Source organism: Chiloscyllium plagiosum, unplaced genomic scaffold (genome assembly GCF_037043375.1).
Source record: "Chiloscyllium plagiosum isolate Xiang-an unplaced genomic scaffold, Cpla_swu_hap1 HiC_scaffold_4, whole genome shotgun sequence".
NCBI lineage: Eukaryota > Metazoa > Chordata > Chondrichthyes > Orectolobiformes > Hemiscylliidae > Chiloscyllium > Chiloscyllium plagiosum.
In genome coordinates this window covers 110,806,934-110,822,956 of record NW_028270142.1, presented here as the reverse complement: position 1 = coordinate 110,822,956, position 16,023 = coordinate 110,806,934, and the positions used below count along the sequence as shown (strand labels likewise).

At 40.1% G+C, this 16,023-nt stretch overlaps 1 protein-coding gene across 3 annotated transcripts in view; it reads right to left on the bottom strand.

The window, feature by feature from the left end:
- LOC122549546 (parathyroid hormone/parathyroid hormone-related peptide receptor) overlaps positions 1–16,023 on the bottom strand; it is a 108,491-nt gene that overhangs the window by 15,331 nt on the left and 77,137 nt on the right. For 2 of the 3 annotated variants that reach the window (XM_043689395.2, XM_087985853.1), the window contains 7 exons: positions 13,098–13,287; positions 11,249–11,402; positions 7,888–7,948; positions 4,758–4,824; positions 4,545–4,639; positions 1,760–1,901; positions 819–860 (listed from right to left, as the gene is read on the bottom strand). In XM_043689395.2, the coding sequence (XP_043545330.1) occupies positions 819–860; positions 1,760–1,901; positions 4,545–4,639; positions 4,758–4,824; positions 7,888–7,948; positions 11,249–11,402; positions 13,098–13,287 (751 nt within the window). The remainder of the gene's footprint in view (positions 1–818; positions 861–1,759; positions 1,902–4,544; positions 4,640–4,757; positions 4,825–7,887; positions 7,949–11,248; positions 11,403–13,097; positions 13,288–16,023) is intronic. The other variant, XM_043689396.2, reaches the window with a different exon arrangement.

The window sequence follows — 16,023 nt, the reverse complement described above, 5'->3', positions numbered from 1 at the left end:
CCGGTTTCCTCCCACAATCCAAAAAATGTGCAGGTTAGGTGAATTGGCCATGCTAAATTGCCTGTAGTGTTAGGTGAAGGGGTAAATGTAGGGGATTGGGTCTGGGTGGGTTACGCTTCGGTGGGTTGGTGTGGACTTGTTGGGCCGAAGGGCCTGTTTCCACACTGTAAGTAATCTAAACTGTTGAACAAGATGCACCACCTCATGTACAGCCTCACAGAATTTATTACTCAAGAGAAAGTGGTTAGTGAGAGCTTCCATTCTTCCCACAGAAACCCCAGTAGATGGAAGTATGAAATATAAGAAAAATATGAAAGAGAAACATTGGTAGAATTCAACAAATTCAAAATCTGAAAGAAGCAACAAGGATTGGAATTTGTACTGCTACTTTCAGTATTTATCCTACACTCAAACAATAAATTCAGACTGATGGTTATTTTTAATTAGTTTTGTATTCAATCCTGCAACAATATAGTTTGTAAAATCATATGCTGTGGGACATTATTGCCCAACTAATGTAGTTTAATGTGTTGGTCCAAACCCCCCCCCAATAACAAGATTCTTCATTTGAAACATTTTGGATGGAAATCTCCTGTGCACCGTAGCTGTCCACTTCACCCAATATGTGACAGAAAGCTCACTGTCATGTAGATACACTGCAGCCAAGAGGATCAGCTCCGAGGAAATTCCCAACTTTTGAGATACTTCATCACAACAAGGCACTGTCTTAACGCAGATCAGACATCCATCTACAGCTGGTACTGGCTGTGCTCATTCACTAAACTAATACGCATCGACACACAAACACAAATGCTTACCTCTCCATTACAGAAACAGTAGATGACAGCCACAAAGCAACCCTGCAAAGTTCAACAGACAATAATAAGAGCTCTGACGTTCCAAAAATTGACTTTCCCCAGTAATCTGTTATATCAAACCCTGTTACTTTCTGCACACAGCAGCTTGTATTGACGGCATAAAAACAAGTCATAGAGTCATGGAGTTTTTACAGAACTGAAAGAGGTCCTTCAGCTTGTCATGCCTGCACTGATCATCAAATATCCTTCTATTCAAATCCCATTTCCCAGCTTCTGGCTCATAGTTTTTTTTTGCAATGGTGTTTCAAGTGATTAGCTAAATAGTTCTTAAATGTATTGAGGGTTCCCATCTCTTCCTGTTCCTCATTTTATAACTGTGCTCAATGGTTATTGACTCTTCCACTAAGGCAAAATGTTTCTACTTATCTACTTTGCCTTCACCCCTCAGAACTTTGTACACTTCAATCAGATCCTCTCTCAGTCACACATTCAGCGATATGGATAAATTGTTCCCTTATAGACGATGTAAACTGAACGTGTACAAGAGCTGGTATATGATATCCAGCTGCTCAAAGGAAATGATTTATAAGTAATCTATCTTAATTTTGTAAAATTATTTATCCCATTCATTCTCATATTGTGGGTGCCATTGGCAAGGATGAGCACCTAAGAAAGTAGAGGTGAGCCTTCTTCCAATGAATGGCTTGATGGGCCAACTCAGTCAATCACTTGCTGCAGGACTCGAGTCAGGTGTTAGACCAGACCAGGAAAGGGTGGCAGATTTCCTTCCCTAAAGGATGTTAGCGAACCAGTTATGTTTTTTACAATAACCCACAGTTGATGGTCGGCTTTACTGATACAGCCAGCTCATCCACACCACCCTAAATTCTGATATTTTATCAATTAAATATGGCCTGCTACAGAAGAAAAAAGAAAATTACCTGAGAGGAATTAAAGAGCATTTCATAATGCATCTGGATCTGCCAGAGCGTGCCGGACACTTCCGTGTAGGGAATAGCCATGAACACAATATAGTGAACTCCAAACAGAGGAGTCAACACTAGAGTCGACTTCAGTAGCTTCCTGAAAACCAAACAAAATAGGCTGGTAACTAGACAGGAGATCAATCTTTCCCCTTAATATTTCTTACTAAGCAATACCAATAAAAGAGAACTAGAAAGAGAGGGGCAGGGAAACATAGGGCTGGATCTTCCCATTTGTATAATTTTTTGGTGAATTTCATAGAAGGTTTCTCTCCACGAGGTCTAGCACGTTTCCTCATGTGATCATCCCACACCTGTCTCATTAACTCCCTTCCATGAACCTATAACACCCTTCTCATTCAATGCTAACTTGATTCTCCCATTCGCTGTAATTGGAGGTGCTCGCTATTGCCCGGATATCCAAGGATCTCTGGAGCCATCTGTAAAGGCCTTTAAAGGGGGAGACAGTGAGGTCTGCAGATGCTGGAGATCAGAGTTGACAGTATGTTGCTGAAAAGCACAGCAGGTCAGGCAGCATCCGAGGAGCAGGAAAATCGACCATTTGGGTCGGAGCCCTTTATCAGGAATGATGAAGGGCTCGGGCCCGAAACATCAATTTTCCTGCTCCTCGGATGCTGCCTGACCTGCTGTGCTTTTCCAGCAACACACTCTCAAGGGCCTTTAAAGGTCAAGTGCTTAAATCCGGAGTTGGTACGTAGAGGTACTAGGTACTAGGCCTGAGGGACTTCAGTAATGCAGAGGGACTGACGAAGCTGGGTTGTTCTCCTTAGTGAAGAGACAGCTAAAGCAGATTTGACAGACACATTCAAAGTCATGAAAAGGCTTGACGGACTGAAAAAATGGAAAACTATCTCTGGTGGCAGAAAGATTGGTAACCAGAAGACATGGATGTAAGATAATTAGCCAAACAATTAGAGGGAAGATGATAAAAATATCTTTGTTGTGATATGTCAGACACCACTTGAATGTTAGTGAAAACAAATTCAAAAATAACTCCCAAAAGGGTTTGGATAAATATTTGAAGGGAGAATTTTGCAGCATATGGGGAAAGCACAGGGGAGTGGGATTAATTACAATTTCAAAACATAAGCACAGGAACAATGAGCTGAATGATTTCTTTCTTTGTACTGTTGTTACATGGTTCAATGACAGGGAGATCTTTAATTTTATTCTGCATTTATCTTACTTATGCTTATTGTAGTTAATAAAGTCATAGATGATGTTACCAGAGGCGATCTCTAATGAGCACAATGAGATGAGTTCAAAAGGAATTTAGGGGTTATCTTATTTTTCAAAATATCTCTGGATTTATGCATCACTGATATCTACTGTTCCAACATCAGACTCCAATCAGTAGCAAGACCTTAATCCACTGATAAGTGTTTAGCATAATTGAATAACTGGCTTAGACACTTCAGAAGGCAGTTTAGAATCCATTACATTTTTGTGCAGTTACCAGCAGCTACCGAAGAAACCAGAAGGAGCAATAACTATAACAATGGTTCCTCTGTCCCATTAACATTTATATGTGACAAGTGGGAAATCTGTGGGCTGAGAGGGTAGGGACAAGGTGTGAGAAGATCGAGCCAATTGGCTTCACTGCCTAAACATTTTACAATTCTTCCATCTGTAGGTCATCTAATATCTGTCAAATTTCTTAATGGAGAAGCCAGGTCAGAAATAATGCAGTACTCCTTCCAGTTATATTACACAATCTCATCATCAACAATATTGTGGCTCATAGTAAGAGAGCTACCCACTGTTCAGATGAGAAACAGATTCTTTCTGACAGTACTGCTGACGTAAATGGTTTGGTACTTTGGGAAGGATCCCGGAGAGGTCAAAGAGAATGGAGAGAGGTCAAAGAGAATGGGGAGGTATGCCCATGTTACAATCACATCGTTATAAGTGACTTACTTATAAACTAGAACTGTTAAAAATGTGAAATAACTTCATTTTTCTTATGGAAGATACAAAGGTAGGCTACTTGAAAAGCAGGACTGCAAAAAGGAAATGTGAGGGAGGATAGCATGCAATTGGATATAATGGGATAGCAGTCCTTTTTGACTCTCATCAAATATTTTGAGAATAAGTACAACAGAGATGAGACATAGAATAAGGATGACATTTAATGGAGGCAACTAGCTGGACACCCGATGCACATCACCTCATTTGGTGAAGATCCATTAGATTGCTCCCAAACAGTAAACTGGACAGCAGTAAGCCTTAACCAGATCAAAGGCCCTCGGGACTTAAGCCTCATCCCTCAAAAGAACAGTAAAAAAAAAAGGGTCATGGGTACTGCCAGTCTCTGTTGCATTCCCATGGCAACAAGGTGACTATACCATCTTCTTATTCTCTTTTAGTTGATGTCCATTTTTCCAAGTCAGTTTCTCCTGTCATCATCTTAAAAAGTGTAAGACGAGAAGCTTGGACTTTGTGAGTCCTTTTACTAATGTTTAATATTATAGGCTAATTTTGAGGCCAGCAGCTGTCTTTGTTTAGTAGCACCACTGGGAGGCAGTGGATGGCATCCACACAGGCTTACCCAGGAGAAGGCCACATGAATGATGGCAGGAGGGAGCTGTGGGTGGCCATGGTGGGGAAGGTGTTCATCATCACCACAAAACCAACCCAGCCATTTCCACACCATTCAACTATGTAATCTCTCTTCACAGGCAAGCCTGCTCCATCTGAATCAACCAGGCACCCAACAGCTTACCGATACTGCTGACGGGTATCACACCTTCCCGCATTGGTCTCTCTCAGCTTTGTGGCCAAAACTCGAATAATGTTGATGAAAAGCATGAAGTTGACCTAAAGGAGAAAGAAAATGCATCCGTATGAATTAAATGCATTTACAAGATCATTGTGGTTCATGACATATGGAATCAATCTCAGACTGGGGAGGGGAGATTGTTTTTTGCTATCTTACCAATATTGCTGCCAGAATGGGTAGTTGATAAATCAGCTTTAAATTCCCAGCACTTAAATCCCAGCACCTGCAAAAAGAGAAAAGAGACATGTTAAGTTCTATATGTCACAGTTTATTCCCATGTGTATTTCCATTGGGCACTAAATATTTTAGATAACAAATTGGAAAGCAATAAATGAACTTATTTTATTACAGCTCCTATAATGAGCTCAGACTGAGGTCTGCATTGAATGGTTTGTTTAAATGCTATAACATTTTATGAATCCATGTTTAAAATATTACCAAAAGAAGATATCTACCCAAAACGTTTGATCCTGCACTCATCAGAAAGAAACCAGACTTGCAAAAAGAATACTAGTGCACAAAGCATAGGAAGACGTGCAGGTTTGTTCTCCCTCATTGATATGGAGATGCAGCAGGAACAAGGAAGTGGTCAATCTCAGGTGTCAGACCAAGCTGGCAGATTCTGATTGGTCGTGGTGTTATCAGGGGAATGCAGGTGAGATTGGCATTCTCCATGCCTGTCAATGAGATTGGTGGCTTGAAACAGTCCACCAGTCATCCATCAGCCTATGTATGTAGCATCACACCAGCACCGAAACTCATATTGAATTACTCGTTTGCGTGGGGGGTAAAACATATTTTTGACTCAGTGGAACAATCTGTTAGTTGTGAAAACCATGCATTTTCATGCCTGTGTAATGCTAGGAATGTAGGCAGTATGTCTCAATGACTGATGGACAATATCAAACACACCCGTATGACCATTCACAGTACTCAACCAGGTCCACAGGCCTTAGGAAGCCATATTCAGTTGTGATCTTGCTACTGGCCAACATTTATTGTCCAATGAGCTGGATTGTCCTGAAAATGTCACCAGTAGCTAATTTAAGATTGTCTATCAGGCTCGCGGTGTACTGCTTTTGTACACACTACAAGTTACATTTATTAACACACTGAAATCTATTCAATACAGCCAACAGGAATTTGTACACACATTGCATCTTTTTCATGTGAAAAAATTATGGATACTGTCCGTGTCTGCTACATTTCCATGGCAACAAGATGAAATATACAAGTTGAGCTGCATGTCCAAAGTACAACCAAACAGCAACGTCTTCTCATGCTCTATAAACCGATGTCCTTTTTTCCAAGTTGGTTTCTTGTGTCATCAACTTAATAAGTGTAAGATGAAAAGCTTGGACTTTGTGAGTCCTTTTACAATATTTAATGTTTTCATGACTTCCCATGTTTCCTATTCCGTGCTGCTAAGGATGTCTGCCAGTCAATCTTAGTCAGGAAGGTAGCTTCACATACACCAAGATGGAAGCAGGTAGAAGATGGATGGGATTGATCATCATGGAATAGTAAGTAAGGTGGAGCACTTACGGGATTACGGGGTTTCTTCTTTTATCATGATCAAAGCATAAGGCATTTGATAAGGTTCCCCATGGTAGGCTTATGCGGAAAGTCAGGAGGCATGGGATAGAGGGAAATTTGGCCAGTTGGATAGAAAACTGACTAACTGGTCGAAGTCAGAGAGTGGTGGTAGATGGTAAATATTCAGCCTGGAGCCCAGTTACAAGTGGAGTTCCGCAGGGATCAGTTCTGGGTCCTCTGCTGTTTGTAATTTTTATTAATGACTTGGAAGAGGGAGTCGAAGGGTGGGTCAGTAAATTTGCAGATGATACGAAGATTGGTGGAGTTGTGGATAGTGAGGAGGGCTGTTGTCAGCTGCAAAGGGACTTAGATATGATGCAGAGCTGGGCTGAGGAGTGGCAGATGGAGTTCAACCCTGCCAAGTGTGAGGTTGTCCATTTTGGAAGGACAAATAAGAATGCGGAATACAGGGTTAACGGTAGGGTTCTTAGTAAGGTGGAGGAGCAGAGGGATCTTGGGGTCTATGTTTATAGATCTTTGAAAGTTGCCACTCAGGTGGATAGAGCTTGTAAGAAGGCCTATGGTGTATTAGCGTTCATTAGCAGAGGGATTGAATTCAAGAGTCGTGAAGTGATGTTACAGCTGTACAGGACTTTGGTTAGGCCACATTTGGAGTACTGTGTGCAGTTCTGGTCGCCTCACTTTAGGAAAGATGTGGAAGCTTTGGACAGGGTGCAGAGAAGATTTACCAGGATGTTGCCTGGAATGGAGAATAGGTCGTACGAGGATAGATTGAGCGTGCTAGGCCTTTTCTCATTGGAACGGAGAAGGATGAGGGGTGACTTGATAGAGGTGTATAAGATGATCAGGGGAATAGATAGAGTAGACAATCAGAAACTTTTTCCCTGGGTACAACGGAGTGTTACAAGGGGACATAAATTTAAGGTGAAGGGTGGAAGGTATAGGGGGGATGTCAGGGGTAGGTTCTTTACCCAGAGAGTGGTGGGGGCTTGGAATGCGCTGCCTGTGGGAGTGGCAGAGTCAGAATTATTGGCGAACTTTAAGTGGCAATTGGATAGGTACATGGGATGGGTGCTTAAGCTAGGACAAATGTTCGGCACAACATCGTGGGTGGAAGGGCCTGTTCTGTGCTGTATTGTTCTATGTTCTAAAGCTTAAATTGAAAGGATAGGGTAGAAAAACCTGGTTTGCATTCACATGAGATTGAAAGATTGAGTAGCAATTTAATCAAGCTGGGTAAAGTAATAAGATTCAGTGGGACAGCTGCTGAGGAAATATCTGGAGCAGAAATACAGACAATTGAACACAATCTTAAAATCAAAGTCAGGCCATTTAGGAGTAAAGTGAAGAAGCATTATTTTTTACTCAGAGTGGACAACTGGATAATTCTCCCTCAAACAGCAGAGGATGTTGGGTCAATTGAAATTTTCAAAGCTGAGACCATAGATTTGAGTTAGGTCAGGCAGATAACTGGAGTTGAGGTACAGATCGTCAGATTTAACAGAGTGTAGGAACTGGCTTGAGAGGCTGAATAACCTACTCCTGTTCCTATATTCAATTGGGGTACCCCAACGAAAGGGATCGAGAAATATACAAAGGGAAGGCTGTATAGAATACATGGAATTGTCATGAATGACATTTTTTTAGTTTTTCGTATTTGTTTGCACTTCCTCTGATCAAGAGGTTCCAGGAAGTGTCTCGATTTAAAATGTTACCCTATCATACATACTGTGTATCTGCCAGCGTCATTCTCACACTTGCCCATGCTGCCACAAATACAGCAGGAACACCTACAGATGAAAAAGAGTCCAAATAAAATCACAATGCAAATATAAATTTCTGTTCGTAGAAACCTTTCACTTGATTTCCTTCATTCAGTATCAGCATGACTTTCTGGTACAATCTCAATCTTTTTGCTTTAAGACCCATTTCAGAGACTTGACGAGACAATGTACAGGTCATTCTGCCATAACATGTGTTTTGTTAACATGAATTCGTTATAATACGATTGACAAATTACAGACATTGTTTACAAAGCGCAAACTTCTTAATGTTGCATTGGCTATATCGCGAATATCATCAATACTTTAAACACTGTTTCTAAAGTGCGGTTTTTCTATAATATAGGGTGCACAAGAACACAACCATCGTGTTATAGAAGAACTACCTGTAGGATGTACATCAATGCAGTACTGAAGGAATGGTACACTGCCAGAGATGTCAACTTTGAGCTGAGATGTTACCTACTGTCTTTTATGCCTTCATAACATAGTCAATTAAGCAACATGAACAATAATCAACATTGTAATATAGGAAACACAGTAAACAACTACAATAATAGCAAGGAACCAACAGAAGGCAATGACCCAATTGCCTTTTTTTGGGTGATGGAGGCTGGAACAGAACGATTAGAGAATTTCCCTGTAGCTTTTCACCAGCTGACAAGGAGGATAGGGCTTTTATTTAACTTCTCATCCCAAAGGCGGCACCTCCAAGTGCAGAACACCCATTCAGTGATGCTCGAGAATGTCGATCTGGATTGTGTGCTCAAGTATCTAGATTTGAGCTTTCATTCATCAGCTTCAGAGGTGAACCCAGTCCAACATCATTGCTTTTATGTTTAGTTACTGTAAGGACAGCTTAGATTATGATGAACCTAAATATATTATCAACATCACAGGCCCAAATTTCCAAAACTCTTTCTGTGTAAATTGTATTGCTTCTATAGCCTCTGTTGTTCAGCCCTGCTAGTGACAGAACACAGTTACCTTGTTCATGTATTTCTGGCACTAGCTGACAATGTCAGGATGGGTACAACACAGAGATCTCTAGCAAAGGGAGAAGAAACGTGAGGCAATGGAAAACTGTTCAGGATGGGGAGCATAACCAGCTCAAAACCATGATGAAACATAGCCATCAGTTTCCAAATTAACATCACAGTGTCACAGAATTCTTATGCTGCAGAAGGAAGCTATTCATTCTTACTAACTGTCTGAGCATTTTAGCTCAGTGTCAATTACCTTCCTTTTCTCTATAACTCTGCACATTGTTTCAATAAAATTAATCATTCAACTGCCTCTTGACAGCTACTTCAGTAATGTGAGAGATTAGACATGCTGTATTTGCCCTCCTTGGGTTCAAGAGATATTTAAGATTTCAAAATTACAATCACAGATTTAAGATTACAGGTAGCAGAATGGAAATGAAGAGAATATTTATTTTTGCAAGAGTTCTCTTCTAATAGTATGCACAGCCTGAAAGAATGTTCATGTTAAATTCATCATGACCTTCACATTTACAGATTTGCTGACCACTGTGATTCTCTCCCTCCCCAACATCACCATTTATATTGGGCACAATGTGTTCAATTCTAGACAGAACACATTAAGAAAATGGCACAGTCTTAGACAGGATGCAGGAGAGAAGTTCCTAGAATAGTAACAGGGATGAGGAGCATCAAATATGTGGAGACACTGAAGGACTGGTGTTGCCATCCTTAGAGCAGAGAGGGTTAAGAGAGGATTTGATAAATATTTTCAGAATCATGAAAGATTCTGAGGGAATAATTAAGGGAGAATTCTTAGCAATGACAGCAACTACAGATCAGAGATTTAAGGTAATTAGCAAATTAATCTTAAGGGAGATGAGGACAATTTCTTTAATGCAGTGAATTATTGTGATTTGGCATGTTCTGTCTTAAGGATGATCTATGGAAAAGATTTTCATAACTCCTGAACCTAAAATTTACCTTTTGTTTTGGTGAGCTCTCTCCCACTCTCAGCACTACTCCAGAAAGAAAGGACTGTCTGCTTGTTTCTAACATGATGATGAATGACAAAATCAGATGAGACCCAGGTGAGCTAAGGTCTCAAACTTAGACCTAAGTTTGGGCAAGTTTCCCACTATCTTATTCTACTTGCATCATCAGGCACCCTACCCATACAAAACGTGTGGAGGTTAGGCCCAGCTCCAATGATTTGATATATTACTTGCTCCTTGACAGTACAGCTGTTGATTAGTAATGACCCTAAGATAGGAATGCACCTGTGTTGTTACACTCTATCACTGCTCTATGAATACATCTCATGAGACCACAAATAAGCAGTGCATTATGGAAATTTCAGTCTTCCATGCACAGCTTAAGAACATTTTGACATACTTTCATCTGATGTCTCCCTGTTAATCTTTGGTCACCAATCTAATATCTTAAGTATGGCAAAACATTTATGGACAGACTTCATTTTTAGTCAGGTAGATTTTGGATGGATGGAAACCTTTCTCCGTAATTAGGTTTCAAAACTAAACTATGGAGAAACAGTGAGATAGTTTCTGTTTGTCTGGAGTGGAATACAGTCAGTTCTACTATAATGTGGTAGTTCCATTCTTGTGCAATCCCATGTTATAAGAAAATTGTGTAACAGCAGCACCATTTAAACTAATGGGGTCAGAATCACGTTATAACTAATTCACGTTTTAAAACTTTGTGCTTTAGAAACAGTGTCCCCAGTTCTTCAATCGTGTTATAACAAATTTGTGTTAACGAAACAAGTGTTATAGCAGAACAACCCGTAACCTCTCTAACCATTGCACACATTTCACTTCTGAGCACTGGCAGCTTAGTGGATGGTTAGCCACAGCAAGTGTTCACATTCCCATCTTATAGGCAATTTTAAATCATGACTGCGTGAGAAATGGATTAAGTAGTATCTGAAATCACTGGGGATATTTAGTGCCTAACTAGGACAAGCCAAATCTATTTAGCTAACCACTACAGTGAGACAGAGAGATTGGAGGCAGAAGAGAAAGAGAGAGAGAGGAAAAGATAGATAAAGAGGGGGAGAGAGCATGGACACACGTAAGAGACAGAAAGCGATAGAAATGGAGACAGAGATAGAGATACAGCAATAAATAGATGTAGTGAGAATCAAAGGCAAAAGGACAGCTAGGGGCTGATGAAAATAAACACATCAATTAAAAGATAGTGAGAGAGTAAATATCCAAACTATTTGTGATAGATGTGAAAGAGATGAAATGAGGCAGACAGGGAGAGAGCAGATAGAGGAAAGCATTTTTTTAAATTGTTGTCTTACCCCAGCCTATTAAGGTGAAGCCCCAAAGATACTTTTTGTCAGAGAAAAAAGTCATGAAGATGAGGCTATGGAGATAGAGGCCTTCCACCAGGATCCAGTAGTAATTAGTAGCCAAGAAGTAAAGGAAAATGGTAACAGCCACCTTGCAGCCAATCTGGAAGACAGTCAGGAGAAACATATCAACACAACTATAGACCAGAGTTAACACACAGCTCTAAGACCTTGACAAGGAATAATGATGATCTGAGAGCGTCAAATCTAGTCACAAATAAGACGTCAACAATGTGAATTTTCAATTCACGCACCCTTTCCTCATGTAAACATTTCAAGACATTCCAATAAAAGATGACCCATTCCTAAAGAAATGTGTATTTAATCCCAATCTTTACCTCTGAATTTCATACACATTCTGTGCAGGTTTCATGAAGAAAACTATATATAAATAATAACAATTACTCAATGGCAAACATGATTTAGATCAATGATCTGACATTCTGACTTCCTGATAAACCAAAATGTCTTCATACTCTAGAAGGATGGATTTACATGGAATTAATTTGCATGGAGCTTGTTGTAAAGACTCTGGCGGCTGCTTAGGTTTTTAAAAATGCTTTCACAGGATGTGAGCCTAACCAGTAAGTTATCACAAGAAGCATGGTCATTGATATTGTTTTTCAGAGGCAGACAGGTTTTTGTTAGATAAAGAAATCAATGTTTATCAGGGGAAGATAGTGGAATTCAAAACACAACCAGATCCACCACGATCTTATTGAAGAGCAGAGCAAGCTGAACATCTGAATGATCTACTTCTGATTCTGTTTTGAATGTTCATATCAAAGGTATGTGCATTGTCAATATGTGACTTTGTGGCTGAGTATCAGGTTTAAATATGACTTTCGTTATCAATGCTGTGACGTAGCTCACTCATCACAAGCTTGTGCTGTGTCTGGACAAGCAGCAGTTCCTGGGTGTTCGAAAAGGGAATGTTGGAAGATCTGCATTGGCTTCTCCTCAAACTGGAGTTCAGGGTTATCGGATCATGATATCATTGAATGGTGGAGCAAACTCAGTGGGCTAAATGGCCTACTTCCTTTCCTACATCTTACGGTCAAATGCTGTTTGTCCTACTGCAACTGATAGAAAGGCCTCATTCAAATCAACACCATAATCTTGTATGGAGCAGTACGGGGTTGGTGTGCTGCATGCCTCATGGCAACTGGCAGATTGCCACCCATCACATCCAAGGATGGCATCAACCACATTTTAGCCATAGCAGCTAAACTAATTCATAACAAATTAACCTTGATAGGTCACTAAATATAAATGATGCTTGTGAAATTGGACAGTAACTGTGAATGTGAAACCAAAGACAGTTGTGAAACTGGAGCCTAATGATCACTGTATTTATGAATGAGGAATTGGAAAGTATTGATGAGTTGAACCTTTGCACCACCAATTCTCCCACTTTATCGGAACAGAAGGGAAAAGAACTATGGCACTCAGTTTCAACATAAAATGGAAATGAGGAGACATTTATTCCCTCAGAAAGCTAGTGGGTTTGGAATTCTCTCCTAGAACAATGGAGGCAGAGTCACTAAATATATTCAAGGTTGAATTGGATAGTTTTTTAATTGACAAATAAGGTTTTAGAGGAAGAGAAATAGTTATAATTGCTATCAAATCAGGCTAGTGGAGCAGGCTCAAGGTGCCACATAGTCTATTGTTCCTATTTCTTATCTACTCATGAATGAGAATTTGAAAGATATAATGTGGAATTCCAAAATAAAAGGATTAGAGGCACTGAGTGTTTAAATGTAAGCAGTACCTTACCAAAAGGGGGGTTACTTACATACTGAGACTTGTCTTGGGATGGAGGAGCATCAGTTATAGATTTCAGATCCTCCAGATCAACGCTTTCCAGATTTAAGAATGTTGTCTCTGAGTACAGCACTGCATCCTTCACAAAGATACTGATGGCTCGAAGCATGAAAGACACAAAAAGATGGATGTGTATGTAGTTCCTGGTACAGTGTAGGCGCCTATGAGGGAATTAAGAAGAGCAAGAGTTAGGGTGGGTCAACTCACTCTCACAAAATCAAATATCTACAGGAACCTAACCCTAGCCTTGCCCCATCAGCATGCAGAAACCAACAAATACTGTTCAGACTCAACAAATAAAGATTACATACACAGCAATCTCCTTGAACAGTGCCTCCTTTGGGAGATTCTTTATATCTTCCCTTGTATGCAAGTAGCTCGTATTAATGTAGAACATTTCATATCTGCAAGATGTCACAAAATTCTTCAGAGCCAACAGATACAAATTATTTGCTGGAGCAAGAATACAGCAAAGTGAGGAGAGCAGAAAGACCCAGCTAATATTAATTATTGTTTTTAACAATTGCCTAATCAAATTGGCCAAGATGGAAGATGAAGTGTTTTTCTTTTCATCTCCACAAAGGTTGGGAGTAGGTTAATTCAGTTGGTTAGACAGCTGATCTGCAATGCAGAGCTAATGCTAACAGCATGAGTTCAATTCTTGTACCAGCTGAGATTACCATGAAGGACTGTCAACCTTTCCCCTTGCCTGAAGCATGGTGACCCTTAGGTTAAACAGTCACCAGTTATCTCTCTCTCGAATGAGTGAGCAGCCCTTTGGTCTGGTAGAACAATGGAAATTTTACCTTCATTTTCATTACAGTTAACTAGCAACTACACAAAGCTAAAATACACATGCTATAATTGGAATATAATTTCAGTTTTGTACTCCATGGCAACAGTGTTTGTGTTTTGGATGGTCCTGATTACCATATTCTATTAATAAATGCTAGTCATACCAAATACCCAAAAGTTCAAATCCCAATCTAAGGACTTCAGAATAAAATCTAGAAAGACTGGAGGGTTTGAGTTATAAGGAGAGGCTGGATAGGCTGAGACATTTTTGCCTTGGAATGTAGGCAAGAACATTCCAAGGGTCAACCTTATAGAGGTTTATAAAATCATGAGGAGCACAGATAAAGTGGACAGCCAAGGTCTTTTCTCCAGGGGTAGGGGAGTCCAAAACTAAATGACATAGATTAAAAGTGAGAGGGAAGAAATTTGAAAAGGACCTGAGGGATAACTTTTTCACCAGAGGGTGATGTGTGCATGGAATGAACTGCCAGAGGAAGTGGTGGAGGCTGGAACAATTACAACATTTAAAAGGCATCTGGGGGACAGGTACAGGAAAAGGAAGAGCTTTGAGGGATATGAGACAAATCCAGGAAAATGGGACTAGGTCAGTTTAGGAAACCTCATCAGTATGGACGAATTGGGCTGAAGGGTCTGTTTCTGTGTTGTATGACTCTGTGATTCTATTACATTAATGAAGCGTTGATTCTGCTTTTTGAATTAAACTTGAAATTGATGATGCTTAGGCTGTCCTGTCACATGAGAATAAATGATTCCATGGTAGTATTTTGAAGAAGATCATGACAGCTCTGCCCAACATCCTAGCTAGCATTTATCCCCCAACCAAAGATTGATCCAAGCTTTAATGGTATATAAACCATGGCTCCAGTTATTAGCATTTTCCCGTCTGAGTTAGAATCATTTGAGTTAATGTCGCAATGCTGGAATTCAGTGCCCAAATCAAATTGACAGGCCAATGGAGTAGAGGGTGCGCTGCATCCTTTGGACAGAATCTTAAATGCAGGCCCTGTCTGCTGTCCAATGTAAAAGATCCAATGACACTACAGTATTTTGAGTAAGAGCTGGTGAGTATTATGATCAATACCTGTCCCTCATTAAAATCAAAAAGAAAAAGATTGTCCAGTTATGATCATTGTTGTGTGGGAGAATTTGCTGTGCACAGTTTGGCTAACAGACCTAATCAAGTAACTGTAAAATGCTTTAAGAAGTTCTAAGGTCATGAAAGGCACTGTACATAATACAGTATTCCTTGGATTGCAGTCTTGTCTCAAAATTTAAAAGTTGCTTCTTGTTTCAGGATGTGAGCACTCAGTCTAGACTGATATTTCATGAAGGAGTGTTGGACTGTGAGCAGCACCATCTCCCAGGTGAGCTACCAAACCTACAGTGTTACGTAGAACATAGAACATAGAACAATACAGTGCAGAACAGGCCCTTCGGCCTTCGATGTTGCACCGACTTGTGAACTATTCTCAGCTCGTCCCCCTACATCATCCATGTGCTTATCTAAGGACTGTTTAAATCTCCCTAATGTAGCTGCGTTGACTACATTAGCAAGTAGGGCATTCCATGCCCTTACCACTCTCTACGTAAAGAACCTGCCTCTGATATCTGTCTTAAATCTATCACCCCCCAATTTGTAGTTATGCCCTCTTGTACAAGCTGACGTCATTATCCTAGGAAAAAGTCTTTCACTGTCTTCCCTATCTAATCCTCTGATAATTTTGTAGGCCTCTGTCAAATCCCCTCCTAGCCTTCTTCTTTCCAGTGAGAACAGACCCAAGTCTCAGTCTTTCCTCATAAGACATAAATGGAAATGGTATGTTGAAAGAGGAACAAAGTTATTATGACAGCTAACACTAACTCCGTCAAAGATCACCATGAAAAATAAAACAACCCAGATTAAATAATTATTCATCTCATTTTCTGTTTCATACAATATTTGCTGCCATGTTTGCCTCTAGAATTAAAGAGCTGCCATGCAAAGTAACTCATTGACTGTGAAGTGCTATGGAATGTGATCACAGTGATATTCTCTTACTCAAATGCAAGTGTTTCCTTTAGAAATTAAAACAGTATCCTGA